At 41.3% G+C, this 24149-nt stretch overlaps 1 protein-coding gene across 2 annotated transcripts; it reads right to left on the bottom strand.

Moving 5' to 3' along the window:
- Positions 1 to 201: 201 nt before the first annotated feature.
- Positions 202 to 24092, bottom strand: PARP3 (poly(ADP-ribose) polymerase family member 3). 2 transcript variants are annotated; one of them, XM_007425887.4, is made up of 11 exons: positions 23488 to 24092; positions 20990 to 21217; positions 20033 to 20158; positions 11195 to 11386; positions 10583 to 10718; positions 9955 to 10181; positions 8307 to 8474; positions 8003 to 8089; positions 4635 to 4812; positions 987 to 1133; positions 202 to 890 (listed from the first exon to the last, which is right to left on the bottom strand). In XM_007425887.4, exons 2-11 carry the CDS (start codon positions 21188 to 21190, stop codon positions 721 to 723), a joined length of 1632 nt encoding a protein of 543 aa, XP_007425949.1. In that variant the 5' UTR covers positions 21191 to 21217; positions 23488 to 24092; the 3' UTR covers positions 202 to 720. The 2 variants fall into 2 exon arrangements, with proteins under 2 accessions (XP_007425949.1, XP_007425950.1); XM_007425888.4 differs by having other exon boundaries at positions 307 to 890; positions 23517 to 24092.
- Between the last annotated feature and the right edge of the window lie 57 nt (positions 24093 to 24149).

Genomic DNA, 24149 nt, shown 5'->3' with positions numbered 1-24149 from the left:
AGGAGAAGATAGTGAGTGAAGCCTTTACTAATGTATGAAGCCATTTTTCTTAGGGCATCTACAATAAGAGGACTGCAGTTATGTAGTATTGTAGGCTATATAACATCATGCAAAATCTATTGGACTACCCAGGACAAAAGGAAAACTGGTTCAGGAGAATGTATATGTCTGTAACATAACGTTGGAGAAATGGAGATTTAACCCAACCTTGTCCTTCACGGAAAGCTTGCTTAGCCATCCTGGCTCTTAATTTCTACTGGATCAGTTTAGCAAATGAAATCTAAGTAGCAAGAGGGAGATGTACCTCTGCAGAAGGAAACACAGAAGAGTGACACTGGTTCAAATTAATCATGTTTTTTTTTTTAATTTTCAGACTATGCAGATCCAAAATGTTTCCAAAAGTCATTAGCCCTTGACACAATATTCTTTACAGCAGCAGTCTGGCCATAACTTCATCTTTGGTTTGCTGGACATCAACAAAGTCCTAATCTGCTTTATGAAAGCCAGCATACTGTTCAAAATAAGGTAGAGTCACATCATTCTCTTCTCTGCAGAACTAGGACCCAGGATTACTGAATGAACCCTGGATGGAGAACTGGGGAATATGACTGCCCAACTCCAGGTACTTAAGACAGCAACACATATATTTGTTCGGCACTGGAAAGATGAGGGCCAGCAACTGGGTGGAGTCCAGCAGGAAAAGACAGCCCAAGAAAAGCCTCAAAAATGGAGCTGGACCAGGTAGCGGATGAGACATTGACTCTCCTGGTAGATCAGATACTCACTCTGACTGAAGTGGGAGTTCTGGTACTTAGTCAAAACAATGGGATTTCCTTGTGCTATCAGCACTTTTTTCCCATCCAGGATGAGCTCTTTATCATGTGCAGGGTCTGGGAACATGAAAGCAAATGCAAATTAAGAAATTGAGAGGATTAGCACAAGCTAATCAGGCTGCAAATTATCAAACTACAAGTCTTTAAACTTACCAGGTTCAGTGCAGCCACAAGCCAGGACACTATCGTAACCAGCTGGGGGTTTGCACAATGAACTGTCATCTCGAGTGATGCAATATTCCTTGCCTAGGGCCACTTCATTCAGGAACATGATTCCCACCCGGTTGGAGGTGGTACCCACTGCAAAGAGAGAAAGGGAGATGCTCATTTCATTAGAAACCGACAGGGAGCTTTCTACCACCATTTCATACAGTACTGAAATTGTACTAGGTTCTTCACTGTATTCTGGGGTTGCAAGCAGAAATTCCTGCAGCCAAAGGTCCTTCAAATACAGTACATTCATTTATGTTAGATAATGTTTAAGGTTTTCAGTTGGATACCCCACTTCTTTGCTCTACACTGATACATTTCACATATAGTCCTTGACCCGCCCAAATGCTATGCATACCTACTTCAAATTCAGCCTCCTAGGGAGAACATATTATCCACCTTGACCTTCTCCCACTTGGGAAAGAGGTGGGTGGGTGTAGTATAAGTAGTAAGGGGATGAAGCGTTGGTTCTTGAACAGCTGTCTTGTCTGCCCTGCACTCTTCCTGTTTACTAAATGGTGCAGTTTTCCCAATCAGTACATAAAGATATCTCCAGGGGGAGGTACTTTCAAGTGCAGGTTCCTTAGAAGACAGCTTTACCTGCTTTGGGAAAATGCCATTTTGAGGAACATGATGCCCCATGGGATGGAGAGCATGGTTTGCTGAGCTATATTAATCTCATGGTGTAGGTCAGAATTAGGCAAACCATGGCCCAACCCCACCCCGCTGCCATCAAAACCTGGTAGTGAAATAGCCAGTTTTCCAGCAGAATGATTCCTCCTCTCCCCAAGCAGGCTGGGAATGATAACCAGAGGTTTCCCATTTGCATTCTAAAAACCTACATCCTTCCCTAAAACAACTGAAATCATACCAATGAAATTGAGCTATTTTGACCCTGAATTTTGGGCTATAGCGTTCAGGCACAAGGCTGAAAACAGGGAGATCATGAGTTCTAGTCCCACCTGAGATATGAACCCAGCTAGGACTTCCAGGGAAGAAATGATGTACTGAAGATGGTTCTGCTAAAAGTGGAGCCAATGACTGCAGCAGAATGAAGAGCTGGCAAGTAGACCAGCTCTTCATAATTCCTCTCCAGACAAGGAAAGGACTTGAGAGTGCCCACAAATGCTCCCTAGAGTTGCTCCTTGTGAGGAAACCACAATGTAGCAATCTCTGGCAGGCTTAGAGTTCTGGGAGACGAGGGAATAGCTATCTTGCTCAAACCAGGTTGGTGCCTTTAAAAGGACACTAGATTTGCATACTTGCTTTTCTAATCATTTGGAAATTGCTTGTTAACTGATTGTCAGCTATTAGGAATCTTTGGATTGACCAGTCTGAAAACATAGGGTGAGTTTCTTTCAGTCCTTAGCGAAAGAAGTTTTAAATATAAGTTTAAGGACTTAATTTTTTTTTCTGGAATAAATAGCAAAAGGGTGATTAGTACTTCGATTTTGGAAGGTTACAAATGAACAAAGGGTCCAGATGGATTTGAAATAAGATTTTGGAATTATAAGAACACTTCACATGGGAAAATGCTTGTTTTGAACTTGAAAAAGATAGGATGGGACTATGTTGATGAAGATTCTCAGTCATCCAAGTGGAATTATCTGGAGGTTGAGTCATGGCAACTGGACTTCTTTTCTTTTGGTTTGATACATTTCGCTGCTTGTCCAAGCAGCTTCTTCAGTCTAGAAAGTTGGTTGGGGGGGACCCCATAAATGTCTTCCAGGGTGGCTGCATTTCTCACTAACATGATGGGTTCATTGAAGGGACAATAGGAGATGTGATTAGTAGAGTCTTTGGGATGTGGATGTCTTACTCCTAATCCCTCACTCATCCCCAAGTGAGCCGTCAAGTGCTGCCTCCCTGGTGAACTTGTGAAGTGGTCTTAATCTTCCCTGGGGCCTGATGAAAGAGCAGCATGAAAAATGGGAGACAATTTGTGTCTGAGGCCTCCACCTCTATTGAGGGAAGGATAGGATGGGACCTTGAAGATTGGACACTAGAGGGAATTAGAAGGAACTAAAAATTACAATGAAAGGAGAAGAAAACTTAAATTTGACTTACTAATGCAGAATGGAGCAAAATATTTTAACTTTGGACCTATTGAAGGATATTTTTGAACAATGGACCCAGAAGTTAATTTTAAGTGTATCTGCCTCTATAAATAGACTGTGTTTACAAGATGTTATGGAAGAGGAACAAGTTTTACTGGACAAGACTGAGACTGATCTGAAGGTGGATTTAAAAATGACAGGCTACAAGAATGATATGGAAAACGATGCTACACTAGACATACAAAAGAAACCAGCTGATGTCCTAATAATTAAAAGGGATATACAAATAACAAACCAAGAAAGTGACCTGGATAATTTTCCTGTATTGGATTTACAAAAGAGGCTTGTTAAATCTTTGAAGAATTTTGTGAGAAGGGACAAAGAAAAAAATGAAAAAAAAAAATCAAGTTTTAGGACATTATTTGAAGTGACTAAAGATCAAGATTATTAAAAGTAAAAGGAAGGAATATGAAGTTGGTTTATTTGGTCAAAGTTAAAATAGATATGCTGTTATCTCTGGTAACCCTTAATGGACTTTTGCTGATCAGGACTGAAATGACAAGGTTTTAAGGATTTGTTTATAGATAAGAGATCTATAGGGAAGAAGAGGTCATTTGTACTTTAAGAGAAGATGATAGGTTACTAAAATTGTTTATACTTCTTGTGATGAAGGGGGAAGTAATTTCTTTATATATTTCTTTTCTTTTTTTTACTATATTCTTATTTTTTCTTTCTTTTCTATTCTTTTCTACTTTTTTTCTTTTCTGTACTTTCTATTTTTTCTTTTTATGCTTTTCTTTTTTTTTAGTTTGTATTAGTTTATTATTGTTGTAATTATAATTTTTAGTAAAATTACTATTAAAAAAAAATTAAATATAAACCCAGCTGGGTGACTTTGGATCAGTCATTCTTTCTTAGCCCTAGGAAGCAGGCAATGGCAAACCACTTCTGAAATCTTGCTGTGAAAACTGCAGGGATTTGTCCAGGCAATTGCCAGGAGTCAAGGCTGACTCAAAGATACACATACACACACACACACACACACACACACACACAGGTAAAACAAATATATGTTTTTTAAGCATTTCAACACAGATATGATATCTATAACTGGAAAAGAGAGAAATTATTATTATTATTATTATTGCCCGGAGAGAGAGAGAGAGAGAGAGAGAGAGAGAAGAGAGAGACTGGCCCACATATATATTCAACTCAAGGTGGTGAACATACCTAATATTCCTGCCTTCTATTTTCCCCAGAACAACGTGAGGTGGGCTGGGCTGAGAGAGAGTGACTGGCCTAAAATCACCCAGGTGGCTTTCATGCCTAAAGGAGGCTAGAATTCAAGGTCTCCTGGTTTCTAGGCCAGCACCTTAACTAGTACACCAAACTGGCTGTCTTGTCACCCATTCCCTTATTATTCTTAGGATACAGGAGCAGTAGTGAGAGCTTGCTAACAGTGGAAGAGCAGCAAATGGTAGAATAATACAGAGGCAAATTCTTGCCAGTCAAGGAGAGCTGAACATGGTCTCACCATAGCCTGCTGATTTACTGTTCTCAGAAGCAAAGTAAATTCCCTTGCCAACACGGCCACCAGAATGGGGCATGATGCGCAGGCCACTCTTCAGGATGGCAGCAACGACAGCTATGTTGGTCCCATGCCAGAGCAGACGCCGATTTCCCAAGTGGTCGTGAGCCTTAAAACGATGGCTCTGTTTAGGAGGTGAAACAGAAGACCGAGCAAGTAATGTTTTTGTTCCTTACAGATTACAAGTCATATTTGTGTACAGGAAAGGTGGAAAGCTGAGCATGGACTTCCTATGCCATGTTGCTGAACTATGGACTCGTCTGCACCAATGTACATATAGAGTTTTCTGCCACTGCCCCCCCCCATGCCTTTAAGAAAAAAAGAACAAAAACAAGACTCCTAGTTAGTCACTGGCCTTGTTTTTACTTTGCCAAAGGATACATTTACAGATATACCTTGCTTTATTGCAGTTCGTTTTATTGTACTTTGCAGATATTACATTTATCAAACAGCATCACGTGCTACAGAGAAATCTTTCGTGAAAGGAAGAGTGGCAAACTTCATTGTTGTCTTATTTTAAGAAATGTTTTAATTAAGATATGTACATTGGTTTTTTAGACATAATGCTATTGCACACTTACAGTGGGGCAAAAAAGTATTTAGTCAGCCACCAATTGTGCAAGTTCTCCCACTTAAAAAGATGAGAGAGGCCTGTAATTTTCATCATAGGTATACCTCAACTATGAGAGACAAAATGGGGGGAAAAATCCAGAAAATCACATTGTCTGATTTTTAAAGAATTTATTTGCAAATCATGGTGGAAAATAAGTATTTGGTCACCTACAAACAAGCAAGATGTCTGGCTCTCACAGACCTGTAACTACTTCTTTAAGAGGCTCCTCTGTCCTCCACTCGTTACCTGTAGTAATGGCCCCTGTTTGACCTTGTTATCAGTATAAAAGACACCTGTCCACAACCTCAAACAGTCACACTCCAAACTCCACTATGGCCAAGAGCAAAGAGCTGTCGAAGGACACCAGAAACAAAATTGTAGACCTGCACCAGGCTGGGAAGACTGAATCTGCAATAGGCAAGCAGCTTGGTGTGAAGAAGTCAACTGTGGGAGCAATAATTAGAAAATGGAAGACATATAAGACCACTGATAATCTCCCTCGATCTGGGGCTCCACGCAAGATCTCACCCCGTGGGGTCAAAATGATCACAAGAACGGTGAGCAAAAATCCCAGAACCACACGGGGGGACCTAGTGAATGACCTGCAGAGAGCTGGGACCAAAGTAACAAAGGCTACCATCAGTAACACACTATGCTGCCAGGGACTCAAATCCTGCAGTGCCAGACGTGTCCCCCTGCTTAAGCCAGTACATGTCCGGGCCCGTCTGAAGTTTGCTAGAGAGCATTTGGATGATCCAGAAGAGGATTGGGAGAATGTCATATGGTCAGATGAAACCAAAGTAGAATGTTTTGGTCTAAACTCAACTCGTCATGTTTGGAAGAGAGAGAATGCTGAGTTGCATCCAAAGAACACCATACCTACTGTGAAGCATGGGGGTGGAAACCTCATGCTTTGGGGCTGTTTTTCTGCAAAGGGACCAGGACAACTGATCCGTGTAAAGGAAAGAATGAATGGGGCCATGTATCGTGAGATTTTGAGTGAACACCTCCTTCCATCAGCAAGGGCACTGAAGATGAAACGTGGCTGGGTCTTTCAGCATGACAATGATCCCAAACACACCGCCCGGGCAACGAAGGAGTGGCTTCGTAAGAAGCATTTCAAGGTCCTGGAGTGGCCTAGCCAGTCTCCAGATCTCAACCCCATGGAAAACCTTTGGAGGGAGTTGAAAGTCTGTGTTGCCCGGCGACAGCCTCAGAACATCACTGCTCTAGAGGAGATCTGCATGGAGGAATGGGCCAAAATACCAGCAACAGTGTGTGAAAACCTTGTGAAGACTTACAGAAAACGTTTGACCTCTGTCATTGCCAACAAAGGATATATAACAAAGTATTGAGATGAACTTTTGATATTGACCAAATACTTATTTTCCACCATGATTTGCAAATAAATTCTTTAAAAATCAGACAATGTGATTTTTCTGGATTTTTCCCCCCATTTTGTCTCTCATAGTTGAGGTATACCTATGATGAAAATTACAGGCCTCTCTCATCTTTTTAAGTGGGAGAACTTGCACAATTGGTGGCTGACTAAATACTTTTTTGCCCCACTGTAATAGACCACAGTATACTGTAAACATAACTTTTATATGCACTGGGAAACCAAAAAATTCATGTGAGTCGCTTTATTGCGATATTCACTTTATTGCAGTGGTCTGGAACCAAAGCCACAATATCTCTGAGGTAGATCTATAGTCCTTTGAAGTCTTGGTGTTTTAATGGGGAGGGAGGGGGATTTTATCATCCCCTTCCCCCCTACAAATGTCTCGGGGGTAGGGCTGGCCAGAAACAAGGCTGACTGTTCCAGCTTATAGACCAGCTCTTTTTTTAGGAGTCATATTGAGCCATTCATTCCACATGTATATTTGTGGGATTCATTTACTTGGGGTGATCTGTATGGATGGTATTAGGCTTCACACCAATCATGGTGGTAAATCTCAACTTTTGAGGCTAATTCAAGACTTGGCTTACTCAGCAAAAGGCTCACAGACATGACTAGGTAAGATTCATGTCTTTATTGGACATGAATGAAACCATACATGCAAATAAGATGTGCACAGAAGCCAAAGCCTTTATATAAGCCTATCCTTCAACATTTAATTCTAGGCTTTTTCATCCCACCTTTCTAACTCAAAGGGTATTTGAACATTCCCTTGATGGCTTTGGAAAGTACCTGACCTATATTGACATAATGATTTCTCTACCCTATTCCTGCTTCATCAGCTTCTTTTCCTACAGGTGGAAATAAACAGCCCTGTATTGGGTCCACAGCTGGACTTTTGATCTCAACCATTCTTTTGATATCTCAAAAATACTTCTGCCTCAGCTGGCACATGCCCTGAATCAGAGTTGCCAGAACCAAAGGAAAATGGCCTAAGAACTTAATTTCAAGGTATCGATTCTGATTGTATGTTCCTATGGGCAGTCTTCCCCAACCTTGCATCCTTCAGATGTGTTGGAATAACCCCTACCACCTTAAGAAATGTTTTAATTAAGGTATGTACATTGTTTTTTAGACATAAAGCTATTGCACACTTAATAGACTACAGTATAGTGTAAACATAACTTTTATATGCACTGGGAACACAGTCTTAAGGTAGAAACAAATCTCAGCCAAACTGCTAGTTTTCAGATTCAATGAATGGAACAGACCAGGGAAAGAGATACTGCCCTTTGACTTTACCTCACTTTCTCTGTTCACCTTCCAAATATTCATGATACGAAGTTTTAGGTAAGTGGAACCTGTCTTCTCCACATAGGTTGCAATCAGCTGGTAGGGTAGAGGGAAAGAGAAACAAAGGAAGGAAGTGAACATTAAAGAACTGAGATAAACAGGAGAGTTCGTTAACCAGCATTGTTAGCTGTGGAACAGACCATCACATATGTTGCCCTTGATTCACAGTGGTCCTGTACTGCCCAGTCTCAGCAATTTGGTGCCCTATCTCATAGTTACAGCAAATAAGAAGCAGTTTATAGAGCCATCTTACCTTATAGATCTCAGATGATGGGTCCACCAAGGTGAGCTCACACTTCAAAAGCCCATAGTCCTTGTCCAGTGGATGCAGAACTTCTTTCACCATTTCCTTCTCTTCCTCTTCCTCCTCCTCCTTCTTTTGGGCTTGTAGACTCTGGGCCAGTTCAATATCTGCTAGAACCTACCAATAAAGTAAACCAGTCAGCATGAACACTGGGATGGGGATGAGATGCACATGGAGGCAGTAATTTGACATTTGGACTGCTATCCTACATCCATTTCTAGAACAGCCAGCCCCACTGAAATTAAGAGGGCAATTATTTGAAATAAACACATTTAGGAATGTGTTACCAGCAATCCATTGAACTGGTTGAATTTATGCACCCGCTGGCTTGAAAAGAACAACCACCTTCTTTTTATTTATTCCAAATTATGTTTTAGTCATTAGATTTATATCCCATGTTTCCTCAAGTGTTTAGCACTCCTTCCTCCAATTTTTCCTCAGCACAATCTACCTGTCAGATAGGCTAGGCTAAGAGTTAGTGAACTTCTATGGCTGAGAATGGACTTCAACTTGGGTCTCTTGGTCCTAGTCAAACTCCTTAACTCACATATCACATTGGCTTTATACTATGGAGGTATAGATATATAATCTATAACTTCATGGCAGAAAGTTTCATTAATTAAACATCCTAGCTGGAGACTTGGAGCTATAGTTTTATCCCTAAGAAGTGCAAGAGCTCAGTTGCCCTTTTTGTTTAGGTTGCTAACTTTTGTTTTGTGTTTCTATAAACTTCAAGTGATACAGTATCTTTCTCTAAAATTGTTTGATTATAGATCATGTCAAGCTATTTTATTGCCACTGACCTAGATGCCCATGGACAATTGCTAGAAAGCACTCATCTTATTCGACTTACTGTAATTTCCCTTTAAAATTTTAGTGCTAATATGAACAAAAAGAGGCTATGGAGCATGAGATAGAAGATTATGAAATACTAGGGCTGTTATCACAGAATGATTGAATTCTTATCCTTTAAAGCAGAAATGCACAACCTTCTGTAGCTAGGAGCCACCTTTTAAAAAATGTTAATTTTTTTCACAATCGAGAGCCACAGAAGCATGGTGGTGATGAGATGCTGGCCTTGGAGAAGACAGGACCAGATGTCACCTTTTTTCTCTCAGTTTGGGAGTGCTTAAGTTGGTATTCAATGTCTTATCAGAGTGTTAATTATGCTTGCTTTACTTAATTTTCTATCAGAAAATCATACCATCCTTATTGCAGTGTTACAATGAATTTCAGCTGTGTGATTTTAGAGGAACCTGAGGGCAATCACAAAGGAGTTCAGGTACTGAACATGGGCCATGGATTGGCCACCTGGTTTTTAAAGCATAATTCCAGGGTATAATGTTTTAAACTGACAGCCACAAAGAAACACATTTGTCACTGTCCCCATTTCTCTGATTTTGTCAGGCAGCTTGGGCATCCCAAACCAACCAACGGCTGCCAGGACAGGTTAATGAAGATAATGCAAAACTGAAGACATGTCATCAATGCAGTTAGTATCATAGCTTAGCCACACAAAATTTGGACAGAATTTTCCCTAATGAAGATTTATCATGTTTTAACTGTGAAGATTGGTCCCTTTCTCAGAACTCCTCACCAGAAGCATATCCTTCTTAGCTTGGACAAGTTCCTGTGTGTTGATGGATGGAGGCCGAGTACGGCCAAAGTTGTGGGGAATGACAGTATAAAAGCGAGATGAAAGTTCTTCCAGCTGCTTCTGGGAAGGTCGCTGTTTCTGTAAGGCTTCTTCAACATCTTCCAAAGCTTCAAAGCCTTTGGCAATCTGCTGTTTGCTCAGCTTCCCCAGTGGCATCTTCTTCACATCTGGCAAGGAACAGACACGAGAAATATTCATACTGATCAGTCTAACACTTCCAGGATAGTTACAAGTCAGTGGCTAAAGCCACCTGGATTGAAATGCCATCAGCTACTCCAATTCAAACTTCTGTCCTTTAGCTTTTCACACTGAGCACTATCAGTGATTTACAAGTTGGTCCTCATTTGTGAAGAAAGCCAAGGGACAAATCTTAAACTTTAAACCCCAAGCTTCCTAATTCTAATTGACTTGGCTGGATACCAGCCCAACCAAAGATAAAACCACTCTGAAGAATTTCTCAGTTAACTGCATGCACAATTGGATTGTAGATGATACCGAGAGGAAACAAGATAAGAGAATATGATGCTTTTCTTTCATGCTGCAGAGAAGTGCCCCCTCCACCATTTACCTATATTCATGGTCTGCATGGCTTCTTTAAACATGTCATTGCTGAATATGAGTGACACAAGATCCTGGGTTTGCTTGTCCAAAGTGCAAGGCAGTATCTTTTGTTTAAATGATTTTACTCCATCTACAGCGTCTACCTTGAAGACAGGAAGAATAGTTTGGGTCTGAATTCACATAGTTCAGTTCCTTTAATAGGGCAGCATTTAGTCTTAAATGCACAATACAATACAATACAATACAATACAATACAATACAATACAATACATGTTTTCTTCAGAATAATAATCACAGGAATTTTTTTCTGAGTAAATATGCACAACATTGGATTGTTCAAAGTCACATTGTTTCTCCTTCACTCCATCAACCCTGTCTCAAGTTATCAGAGGACTTTATTCTTCCTCCATTTCACACATAGGTACTCAAACTTACACATACTTTAGAAACCTGCAGGTGTCCTGAGAAAATATTGCTGAACTGATTGTTCTTTCTATCATTAAGCAAAGATTCTGATCTCAATTCATTATTAACAGCAAATCATTCAGAAATCTACCTGTTCCAGATCCACTTACTGACCTAATGTATACTGCTTAAAATATATCCTTTGAACACTCACCTTTATTGTTACCTCTTGTTCCTCTTTATCTTCATGTTGTACTTCAATGAGGGTATACTTGCCATCATGAGCTATAAAGTTCTCCCGATCAGCCCAATTATTCTTTGTCTTCTCTCGAAATTTCTTCTCAAAATCCTTCATGGCAGCTTCCAAGGATGGAAAGCTGCTGAGTTTACTTTGTCCTATTTCTCCCTGGAAAATCACAGAACATTTGTTAGCCTTAAGTTGTCAGGAAAGTGTTTCCAATATTTGCTGATTTTTAAAAATTCAATTGTAATATGATTGCTTCATCTGCCAGCTCTTACATTATTTCCCAGCTTTGAATACACCTGAACTTTAATCACAATAAGAATTAATCTTATAGAATTAAACTAGGCTTACTTGATAGTTTTTCTAGCCTCAACATTTGAAGGCTGGCCTTCACTTCGGGTTCATTCACCCTCTCCAATTCAGTGCTGACTTTTTCACTATCCCATCTTCCTCTTCACTAAATGTCACATAAATTTCAATGTACTAAGGCATATCACAAACCTTACTTTTATGAGCTAACTCAGCAAAATATTTCAGTCTGTTCACAATAACTATCACAACTGAATCTTTTCCAAATTTTCTGGTGCCATGAAGTCCTGGTGAAAATTTGACCTGCTAACTCCCAAGCATGAAGCTCCTTTCAAAACATGAAACCAAGCAATTTGGTAACCTCAGGAATTTAGAAAATGGGAGAATATTTCAAGAATCCCAGACTGAAGAATTTTCAAACATGAGCCAATATTTAAAGAAAAACTAACAATACAGGAAATAAGGAAAGAAAGCATAAAAGCAAATAATCTGTACAGACACATTCCATCTATAAAAGGAAAGCAATCAACCAGTCTATCACATACATAACAAGCAATGCTGAAGGTCAGCTCTGAAGGAAATCCATCTCCTGGCCACCTAGTCTGCTGATCTTGGTCCAACTACCTTCCCATAACAGACCATGGTAACAGGAAAACTTTTCTTTCCTATTGCTCTTCTCTCTTCCCCAATCAAATCAGAGCACTTAGTGTTCACAATTCTCCTGATATTTTGGCAAATATTAAATGTAAAATATGTAGTATGCTTTGAAAATGAAAATTTATTTTAGATCCTTATTAATACATGTCTGAAAACTCATACACTAATCATTTGGATACCTCCACAGCATTTGAGGATGGGAATCCCATGCCCATTTCTCTTACAGTAACTATCCATTCTGAGTTGGCATATTAAGGGCAGTCTTTGGTAGCTTTTCTGTCTTTTTTTAACATCTTATGATTGCCATAAAATATTAGTTGGGTGCCCAGCAGCAAGACTTTAATTCTATATTGCTTCTTTTGCCTGGGACTTCCAATGGCACAAGGAAGAAAAAATATCCCACCGATTTGTAGTATCTTCCTAGCAGGCTTGTGATAAAACCTCTAGAACCATATACATTTCAATATAAATTTCAATAAAAAATGAATAAATTATGTTTGTATTAGGCTTTGAGAATTTCAGCATTTGCATATGCAGTAATCAGCTATATCTATTTAGTTTTTATGTACACTATTCCAGGTGCAACTAAAGTGTGCTTTATTGATGTTCTAAGTTAAAGCTGTGTTTAGGATCTAGGTATTTGATGCTGCTGTCTGTTTTTATCCTGTAAAGAATGAGTTCTCTCAAACTGGATACTCTTCAACACCCTATATTTCTTCCAATACAGTACTGACTTTAAAAGTAGTTTTTAATTTTATTCAAAGCCTCATTTTGGTTACCCAGCATCTCTCCCAGCAATCAAAGAAGAGCCAAAATAAGAGATCATATATAAAGAATATACGTGATCTCTTACTTTGGTTCTTCTTTATTGCTAATACAGATGTTGTTACAGTATTCCCATCCCTCTTTCAGTTCAGATTAAAGTTCTTCTCAGACTAATAAACCAGTTTCCAAAAACTCCTTTGTAGGGTCTAGATAGGATTTCCACAAATTATGTTGTGCACTAATTTCATCATCTTGAAAGCCAAAACTCAATGTAGACTACTGCAATGCGTTCTACATGGGGCTACCCTTGAAGAGTATCCGGAAGCTTCAGCTGGTCCAGAATGCAGCCACGCAAGCTATTTTTGGGGTCCAAAGAAGGACTCATATAACACCTTTGCTCTGTGACCTGCATTGGTACCGGTTTGCTTCTGGGTCCAATTCAAGGTGTTGGTTATCACCTTTAAAGCCCTACATGGCATGGGGCCAGGCTACCTGAGGGACCGCCTCACCCCCACGATTTCAACCCGTCCCACCCGATCTCACAGAGAGGGCATGCTCCAGACCCCCTCGGCAAAAGGACTCCGACTATGGGGTCCAGAAGGCGGGCCTTCTCTGCTGTAGCCCCTGCTCTTTGGAACATCTTGCCCTCGGAGGTGAGACAGGCCCCCTCACTTCCGGCCTTTAGGAGGGATTTGAAGACCTGACTCTGCCATCTGGCCTGGGGCGAGGTCATCAGAAATGGGGTTGGCTAGCTCCCTAGAGGCCTGGTGTTGCTTCCATTGGCCTCTTGGATTTTTTCTTTCCCTTCCGTTTTGTGTAAATGTGTTTTTCTTTTTATAAATTTTAATTATGTATTTATTTGTTTTAATTTGTTGTAAACTGCCCAGAGTCCCCCATTGGGGGGAGATGGGTGGGGATAAGTCTGATAAATAAATAAATAAATAAATAAATAAATAAATAAACTCATCTAACTTCAATAGTAAAACACAGTTTGCCTTTATTCAGTGAATAGACTAGAGACTAGCATTAAATCCAGGACTACAGCCATTATAATTTGCCTTGTGCCAGTAGATGGGACTCAATCCTCCAACTCAATCTTGCCAAGAGTGAGTGGCTGTGGGTGTTTGGGTCACTCAGATCTGGGGATATTCCAACTTTGACCATGGATGGGGTAGCACTTCCCCCTTCAAGATTGGTACACAATCTGGCCGTCTTCCTGGGCTCGCAGCTCCTGCTTGAAGAACAGGAGTCAGCTGTGGCCAGGAAGGCCTTTGTAGAACTCCATCTGGTGCACCTGTTGCACCCCTTCCTAGACTGGGGGCCTTTCAGACGGTGACTTATGCACTAGTCACCTCACGGCTTGACTACTGCAACATGGTCTCCATGGGGTTGCCCTTGAAGACTAAGCTTAAGGATGCAATTCCAGGTACTGGTTGTTACCTATAAAGCCCTATATGGCATAGGGCCTGGTTATCGAGGGACTGCTGTAACATTAAACAATGTCATCTATCAGGACCCCAGAAACACGCCTTCTCTGTAGTGAGCACCTGCCCTCTGGAATGAGGTTTCCCCCTGAGATCCAGATGGCCCTCACTCTGCTGTTGTTTAGAAGAGCTGTGAAGACCTGGCTCTTCACCTAGGCCTTTAGTGAGGGAAAGTGAAACCCTTGCTTCATTGCACTTGCCATCTTTTTTCTTTATCTTTTATGCTTTATTGATTTCACTGTAATTTCTTATTTGTTGTGAGCTGCCCAGAGTCAATGAGAGCTGGGCACATACAAGTTCAATAAATTAATATAAATTATTATTATTATGATGTGCCCCTCCATATCATTCTTGTCTACAGGTTGTATCAGGTTTAAACAGTCATGCATTTAGCCAAGATAGCTAGATGTCTGATTCATAAGAGCTGACCTTTTTTTTTACTGTACAGCTGGCAGATCTGATAAGAAAGTTTACTTTTGAACATGACAAACACATACCACAACTGAGAACAGCCTGGTATAAAACCAACATTTGTACTCGATGGACACAGAGAACAAAAATATACAAAATACAGCACATGAGAAGATATACAAACAAGTCACAGAGTGATGCAAATTAAACTGCATTCATTATAACTAGACTATCTTGAGTCAAAACAGTAACTCTTGTTAAATTTTTTAAAGTTTCATATTATCTTTTTGGAATACATGGATGGGGGCAATTGCAATAAGCACTACATTATGTAAATTAAAAACATAATTTTTAATTTACAAAGGGCTTGACACTAATGGTCACTAAAACATTTGCAACATCTCTCAAAGGATCCCAAGATCAGTTTACAGAAGATACAATAAGTATCAGCATCTCAAAGCACACGGATGCCAACACCATAAAGGATGCCCACTGATGCCACCCCACTGCCAACTGGGAAGGTAAAGAGGAAAAAACTGAAGCAAAACTAAGAACTTGCTGGCAAGCAATGTTAGGGAAGAGTGGTTGAAATGTTGACCATCACCTGTCACTCATATCAAAATGTGCCCCCCCCATGTAAAATAGTTGCTGATTGGGGGGGAAAGTGGCAGGCAATACACTGAGAGCACCACGTGGAGATTTATAACCCATCTCTTCCAGGAATGTTATTTACAACTTCTTCCAACTGAGTCACCATTCTTTAATCAACAGCAATCTGAAAATAAATCTCTAAGGATTTATGGGGGAGAAGAGCATTTTGAGAATATTATGACTGAGCAAAAAGTAACTGCAATGCTCAGGAAATAACCCGGGAAATGACTTTTAACTATATTCCAGTGTTAAGTGCAAGATGCCCTTTTCCGCAGATTAACCGAAGTGCCTTTGGGTTAGAACGCTTTTCACAAGATATTGCATAGGTATCTGGAAAAAAAATGCTCTGCTGTCCACCAAATTGCAGATGGCATATCACAACTGCCGACAGCTTCTTCTGCTGATTTATAGAGAGAGGCCAAGCTGAGTGCAAGAGAGTGGGCTGGCCAGAGGAAGAGTCTCTTGGGAAGCAAATAAAGCAGAAAAAGACCTGTTCCAATCAGCACCGGTCACAATATGTCCTTTTTTCTCTTTCAAATTCACAAAAGGAAAAGAGAAGGGGCATATTGCAATCAACGCTGATAGCAATACAACTCTGTTTTTCAAGCAGAGAGTCTCTGCCAAGGTATGACAAACTATTCTGGGAAATTAAAGCCTTACATAACTTGAACTTTGGAAGAGAAGTAGACAATTGCCAGCCACTAGCTGCAATCTGAGAATGAGTTAGGAAAAAAAATCAGAATCTTGGATCTGCAGGCCTAAATGAGCTGCATAATCTGAGCCTCTCCAAGAGGTCAGGTGAGATGGCTTCCAGAGAACAAGTCAAACAGGAACAATCTGAACACAAGATCCTCCTGTGAATTAAAATGCAAAGGGCTTCCAACTCAATTAAGCTATCAGTAGATAGGTGATCAGTGCAGGGACATGAAAAATTTTGCTGTCTTCAGTACCATGATAAAAGCACAAGTAACCAAGCCACAGGGCTTACAGAGAACTTATGTGGGGAAATTCTGGCAAGACAGTAGCATCAGGCAAAGGCCAAGTCCAGTATTTGGAATGATGTACGGTTCAAAAACCTTTTTATGGGCTGGGTCTAAGGAGATGGTCTGTGGTGTCCTTCTCATCTTTCTGGGTTTCACTGTTGACTGACTGTCAGAGCTTTTCTGGTCCTTGCTCTGAAATCTCTCGCTCAATTGTACTTCTTCTGTCAGAACTCTGCAGCTGCCTTTGGTTATACCTCTGCTTTCCTTTCCCCCAACTGGAAGACTCTTAGGGATTATCCTCATATCCCATTAACTGAGGCACAAAGATGCCTTGCTAACTGTTTTCAGAGGAGATAGCCTCCTGGCATCACCTGTGTTTCATCCCCACCTTGTCATGAGGTCAGCCAACATTCCTTTTTAGCTATTCTAGCTTTACAATAGTGTTGTCCCTGCTCTTCCACCAGAAGTTCATAAGAATGACCCATGAGGCTTCATTGACAATGTTGGTGATGACATGGTCAGAACTGCCACCTCCTATGGGCCACGTTAGGCTGCAGCAAGCACACCCCTTCCCATCTGTTGGGTGCTATTTTGGCATGGATTATCACAGAGATCAGACACCCGGCTTCCACAGATGCATCTGCCTGCATAATACTATAAGCTTTACACAAGCTTTTCATATGCACAGGTTTTAAAAATATACCTTTTAAACATGTGGTTATTGGTCTTTTGAAAGAATGCTAGACAATAAAAAGACTAGGACTAAGTCCATTTACTGTAGATTGGGAAAGAGAATCAGGTTTTACAAGCTGTATGTTGCTGTCAGGTTTTCCATTGCTTCTTCTGAAGAGAGTTCTCATGTAGCTGTACTTTCTGCTGCATAAGCTACTCCCGTATGGTGCTAGCTGGAACAACTCACTGCCACTCCCTTAAGACCACTGACTTGGGATGTATGGGAGCTGGGTGAAACTGACAAGAGTTCTGTTTGTTTCCTTTTTTAGTGATAGGTCACAGGTGCAGTGGAGGGGTGCAGGGTGAAGTGGAAGATAGCCCAGTGCTCCTCACAATCCCTTTAATGCACAGGTCATCTGTCACTCAGTCTATTTCTGAACATATGTCTAGCAACCTGCTGGAAAATAACTAAACTTGTATTCAAATTGATAGGTTGGTAGAGCATGGTATGTTCCACCTCACTCCACCCAACACTCTTTGTTCACTTGATTGACCTTTTCATTTGGGCTACTTCTGGACTTGGGCTTAGTGGTTTTCCAGAAGAATGCTAGACCCATGTTCAGGAATAGCCTGAGTGACAGGCCATTGAACAGATAACTTCCAAGACCTGTCAGTCAATTTGAAGGGTGGCTAAAGCCTTCACTCCCAGGCACCTGCCCATAATTACCCAAACCGACCCCACAACATATTAAGAACATCAAGCGGTGGTTGTTTTTCACATTGACAGGTCAGGTAATATCGGGTAGGAGGAGAAATCTACCAACCACTGACTTAACTTGTCCTGCATTAAACACAACATTAATCAAAAGTCTTGTCACCAAAGCAGAATAGAGCTCAGCTGTCGGGACAGCATAACTTACACTAGCATATTTTTCTTCTGACCCAAGGATGTGAGGTATGCATATTAATGAGGCTATGGGAAATGCCCATGGTTGTCTTTTGCTTGGTTCCTATTAGAAGAATAGTTTCTTCCTTTTCTTCACTTTTTCCTGTGAGGCCAGAAAGCTCAGAGATGCAGTCTTTCCCTCAGAGCATGTAATTAACAATAACTTCACTTGCCCTTTCAGATTGGAAGAACTCATCTCTATGAATGCTTCATGGGCTTAGTTCTATTCACACATCTAATTATGGATCCCAATGAATGAATCACAGGACTCCAACCAGGGCTTCTCAGCAAAGAGATGCTCTTTCAGGAAATGAGTTAGAGATTTTACAGTTAAATTTGAACTGGACCTAGAAATTGACTGTCAGCCAGCATGGATGACAAAGGACTGCTATAGATTGTATTGGCCAAGCCCATCTAGGTACCCTGTTTTGAATAAACTGAAGCTTCTCACATATTTTCAAAGACTGATACCACTATAACAATCCAAAGAGGAACTCACCAAATAGTCAATAACAATTGCAGGGCTGCTATTTCTGCCCATGTATGTACAGCAATTTGAGCCACTGAGTTATCTGTTCCAGAGCATCTCCATGCTAAATTTCTGGTCCTGGAGGGAGTGGATCCCCTTCAAGAACAGTGTTAAACACTACTTACTTAGTAAGACCAATTAAGCACTCATAAACAGCAGCATGGATCACACATCACACTAAGCCAAAAATGTGAGTATGGTGAGGGAGTTATAAACCAACTTAAGTGTTATGCATGAACCAGGCCACCAACTTATTTAATAAACAACAGCTAAAGCAAACCACTGTTATGTATCTCTATCTTGTCTAGATTGAATTTTAGCTTACTGGCTCTGTTTTTTTATCTGTTATAATCAACATTGCTTTAGGTTAGACCAATAATTTGTGAAATGAGAATATCCTACAGCTTCCAAGATGATTGTTTCTTGTCTAGGAGCCATGAAATGATTGCTTGAGAAACAGAACATTCCTGGGAAACCACTGAACTTAGTAACAGCTAGAAATATTTTAAGTTTAATTAAAATATTTTTGAACTATGTTCTGTTTTAAGTTTCGAACTAAGGTTTAACTGTAAAAAAGATGCAATCAATATAAGATGTATGTACATGTGCTGCGGTAGAGCATGCACTATCAAAAGCATTAGCTAATTATTATTCTCTATATTGACTTGTTTGCTGCAAACTCATACCTGCTATTTTGATAGGCAACTAACATGTTTGATTTTGATTTTTCACAGGAAAACAACATAAAGAGCAAATACTTATTTGATTTTGCTTCTCCGAAATGAAATCTTCTGAATAATAACCAAGCTTATGCATACTACCTGAAATCTCTGACCATGCTGGTCCTTCCAGACGAGGTTTTTATTGTTCAGCAGATTTTACAGGGGAAAAGCATCATCAATCTTTCCCTTGTAATCCTCCCATGTCTCCTCAGCACTTCTTTTTCTGTTCACTTTGAAACAGAGAACCCATTAAGGAAGGGAAGATCAAATTGTTATGTAATATCTTTTGACTTATAATGCTAAGAGCTGTCCACCTGGAGATAAGATTGCATGTCTACTTTGGTCAAGGTGCTGGAGGAAATCTGATGTGAATTGAGGAGCTACAAGGACATGCTTTCCTTTTTTGATATTCACATAGCAGCAATTACTACATTCAGCAAAGCAAACTGTCACTTGGGAAACACAGTTGTTGAACTAAGGTATATTTTATGATTGAGGTTTTAGTAACAGTATGCCTTGTTCTGTGACTAGGAATCATTGGTCATAACTGGGGCTAATAATGTAAAAGCCATCTCAGGAAGAAGCTGTCTACTACATCCCCCACCAAACCTCTGAACTGTTAAGAAACAAGGTATAGATCCTTCTGTTAATACAGACACATTGTGATCAAGAAACTTACCACACGGCCCCAGCGGTTCCAACAGCTGTAGTTCCCATTTTGCTCTATTAGCTGGATGATGTAGAACTTGTTATTGTTATTGCCAATGTTGGTTTGGTTCAGCATACAGTCATAGTCTTGGTAAATCTAAAGTCATAAAAGAGGAAGCAATGGCACACAGGGAATATGAATATGCCTCTTCCAAAACATCCACAATGCTCTGCACTTCTGCCAAATTGCAGTTTTGTTTTGATTTTGGGCCTTTACCTGTTCAGAAGGTGATCATCCTTATATTTCAAACTGTACCTGCATTTAAATAATGGGGAGGGAATAATGACACAGCATCAGGAGCACAAGGCAGGCAAAGCTCCTAATACGTTTTTGGGAACTGTGCCAAGAAGTATCCTGCATTTTATTTGTTCAGCGAGTAATGGAGCCCAGGACCTACGACAGACATGCATACAGGCTGGAATTTGCCTTACATCCCACTCTACTCCCAGAGAGGCAGCTTCAGCTAACAAGATTTGCATTTGGCTTGGTCTGGCAGAGAACATTCTGACAAATGGAATATGATGCAGTATGCTAGTCTATGACTGTCATAAAGATTTGATTTGAATAAGATGCAGCCCTCTGCCAAGAAAGACCTATTAGCTAATGAGATTCCACCATGGACAAAACAGATTTTTGGCCAAGCAATTTTTCCTCTTCCTAGATGGACTCTATGTGATTTGAATAATTAGACATGCAAAGAAAAGGCATATTCTGTACTCTACAAAGAAAGCCCACAGAAGCGGGGTCCGTGCAGATTCCTATTTTTCCTCCAAATGTATTGGGACCACAACTCCTAGCATTCCTAACCAACTTAGCCCACTTATGGGAACTATAATCCAAAACATCTGGAAGGCACTATGTTTCCTACCCCGGCTGCAAGGAAGGCTAGACACAGGTGATCATTTGGCCCAAACTCTTCACTCTCACCTCGGCACTGTCCGCATGACTCAGTTGACAGGCAGAATCAATTCTGGCCTTGGACTTCTCCTTGGGAGCTGCCTTCAGTGCTGCCATGGTAGAAAGGAAACTGTCTTCCTCTGGTTCAGGTTTCAGCTCTGGTTCCTCTTTAATCTTCTTGCCCTTGATGGCAGCCCGGGTTTGGGCAGGCGCTTTACGCTTTGGAGGCATGGTTCTTGAACCGATCTTAACTGTTACCTGAAAAAAAAAAACTGATATTCAGATTCACTTCCTCAGAGTTCTGTGAACATTGCCCCAACAAACAAATCAATTCCTTGCATCATCATTATTATCAGCTCAAATCAATCACTGTAGGATTAAGCCCTCTTCTTTGAAGGTTATGGACCATAATCTACTATTCTGCTCCTACCATGCTGGTCCAGTGAGGGCTGGTCAATAGATTTTTTTTCCCACTCCCCAATCTGGGGCTTAAAGAGAGTGACTGGCCCAAAGTCACCCCGTTAGCTTCCATGCCTAATCAAGGGAGGACTAGAAGCTGGGTCTCCCCACTCCTAGTCCAGCATTTCAACCACTATACCACACTCACTTTCAGTTCCATGTATGTAAAGCCATAAATCTTAAAAGAAGAAGGACTTAATTGTTTGATTAAATGGGGAAAGGAAGCCCTGCTGGCTAAAAAATTATGTTGGTAGCATAGTAAACACAAAATTCCAGGACAAAGACAGGTCTGAAAATTTGGTTTACAGGAAAGCAATCGCTCTGCTGGTTGGTTGATAGATTAAAAAAAGTAGTAGAAATGATGCCAAGCCCTTTGGCAACTACTTTGTCAACATCTCAATAAAACTTGGAAGAACCGCTGATTTTTCAGAGCCACTGCTTTTATAGCTCAAGTTGCTTTGAGATTGGTGCTAAGCAGCACCCAGCAGTCCGTAGAAGCCACCGCCATGTCAGTAGCAGCTCAGATACGCCTTCTGACTTGGCTTGCACAGCATTCTGATTCAAATTTCCTTTTATCTTTTTCTTCTTTTTTGCAATTATAACAATTGCACATACAGTTCTGTAACTTACTGAGAAACAGAAAATAATGAGAGTTTAAGCTGAAAGTGTAAATGTGATGTGCTTAAAAACCACATCAGGCTTCCTAGAGATAGGATGGTTGTAGGAAAGGGATTCTCCAAATAGGGGAGCCACCTGCTCATTTCAATGCTGTACAAAAAAATTAAAAAGGAGAGGGGGTGGCTGATAATATGATGAAATGGAAGAAAAGGAAGGATCCTAAAATGATTGAAGCAACATGTAGGTTTTGAAAAGGATGACAAAGCACACGGGTCTCAAGGAAGAAACCAAAATATAAACATTTCCGAGCTACAAGATGTTGAAATGACCAGACAAGAAAGGTCAGCCCTGAATGGCCCAATACTTTTCTATAGAGCAGTGTTTCTCAACTTTAACATCTTTAAGCTATGTGGACTTCAACTCCCGTGCTGGCTGGGGAATTCTGGGAGTTGAAGTACACACAGCTTAAAGCTGCTAAGGTTGAGAAACACTGCTATAGAGTGTGCCAGCAATGGAGTGGCACAAAAATAATTAATGTGTGTGCCTAAACACATGAAAGAATGCACACCACCTTTCATAAAAGTATATGGAATATATATTCTCCTGGCACATTCCATGCACAGAAAGCACCCAGGACTCTTGTGAAAGTAACCCGTTGGGGGAGATGGGCGGCATACAAGTTTGATAATAAATAAATAAATAAATAAATAAATAAATAAATAAGCAAGCAAGCAAGCAAGCAAGCAAGCAAGCAAGCAAGCAAGCAAGCAAGCAATAATCATGTGCCAGTTGGTCTTCAAGGAAAAATACAACTTAAGAGCTCTGTACATTGGCTTCTAAGTGGGGAAATCTCCACGGCAAAGAAATTCTCTCTCCAAAGTCAGTCATCAATGGCAAATACGTCTACAGCAACGCACTTATTTTACTATCCACTTGCTCATATATACTGATATTAATGATGTACATCAAAAGTCTGCAGGATTGGGAGAAGCAAAATAAAAGGCAGCCACTTCCTAATTTACATATTTTCATGCTAGGTTGTTTCAGAGCCTTTTTCTACAGAGGGTATCCTCTGTGGATTAACTCTTAACTGCCATGATTCTCTGCCACTATGCTTCTCCTGGCCAAGGAGGATGGGAGTTGCACCACATCTGCTGGAGAAGATGACAAGGCTGTCAGAGACGACCAGCTAAGTAATTATTTATAAACTGGATTGAAGTGCGCTTCGTCTAAAAGCTGCCCCAGGGGCCTCTGAGCCTTTCAGGGCTAGCAGGAGTCCTCTCTGCTCTGTCCTCCAATACCATGGGGAGAAGCAGCACCAAGACCCGCCGTATGGGGACTCCTATCAGGCTTCACCGGTCCACCCCAGAAGAACAGAACAGCTGTTTTTCAGCTTTCACGGATTCGTCCTTTGGATACAAGCCATCAAAAGAAAGCCAAAGCGCAGTCACCTTCTCCTTGCCTGGAGCAGCAGACTCACCGGGGAGAAGGGATTCTCCTCGTCGCCCGGAGGTCCCGCCGCAGGAGCCAAACGCTGGTACCGGGCAGGCAGCAAAACAAGTCGGGACAAGCCGGAGGCCGTCAGGGAGTGCCGCTGCTTCGCGCCCCTCCCCTCCCGGCCGGTGACTTCAGCCCTTGACGACGGCGCAGCAACAGCAACGTGCCCCTCCGGGGAAAGTGCCAGCCCGGCCCGGCGGCAAGGGAGGGAAGGACGGGCCAGACCCGCCCCGCCCCGCCCCGCCCCCCGCTCTGCTGTCCGCCGAAGAACAGGACGCGGGAGGGGTCCCGCCGCGAAACCGCCGAAAGGGGAGACCCGCTGCGGAGGGAGGCCCTCGATGCGGGCGGCATCCACCTCCCGGCTCCTTTGCTGAGCTCAACTCGGTTTAACGCAGAGAAAGAGCGCCGGTCATGAGCATTCGTGAAATCTGGGCTTATTCTCGTTTTATTATACATCCAGGAAGCGCCCAGGGACCTTCAGGCACGAAGTTCCCTTTTAGTCAGGGCAAGCGGGAAAACTATTCGCGAAGTAGCCGACGTCCGAGAACGCCTTTTCTGCTTCATGTGGCGCAGATGTAGTTATCCTGCGCACTTTTGTGGGCAAGCTAATAAAGAA

This window comes from Python bivittatus, unplaced genomic scaffold (assembly GCF_059951505.1).
Source record: "Python bivittatus isolate LINGU-HERP-01145 unplaced genomic scaffold, Pbiv_v1 ctg000080_np1212, whole genome shotgun sequence".
Lineage (NCBI taxonomy): Eukaryota > Metazoa > Chordata > Lepidosauria > Squamata > Pythonidae > Python > Python bivittatus.
This window is presented reverse-complemented; position numbering and strand designations above follow the sequence as displayed.

Excerpts from the sequence above, each read along its gene's own strand:
- PARP3 (XM_007425887.4), bottom strand. The coding sequence starts at position 21,190 with ATGCCTCCAAAGCGTAAAGCGCCTGCCCAAACCCGGGCTGCCATCAAG. Across the intron at positions 8,475-9,954 it reads CTAAGAAGGATATGCTTCTG|GTTCTAGCAGATATTGAACT; the intron begins GTGAGGAGTTCT and ends CTTTATTGGTAG. Across the intron at positions 8,090-8,306 it reads CATCATCTGAGATCTATAAG|CTGATTGCAACCTATGTGGA; the intron begins GTAAGATGGCTC and ends CTACCCTACCAG.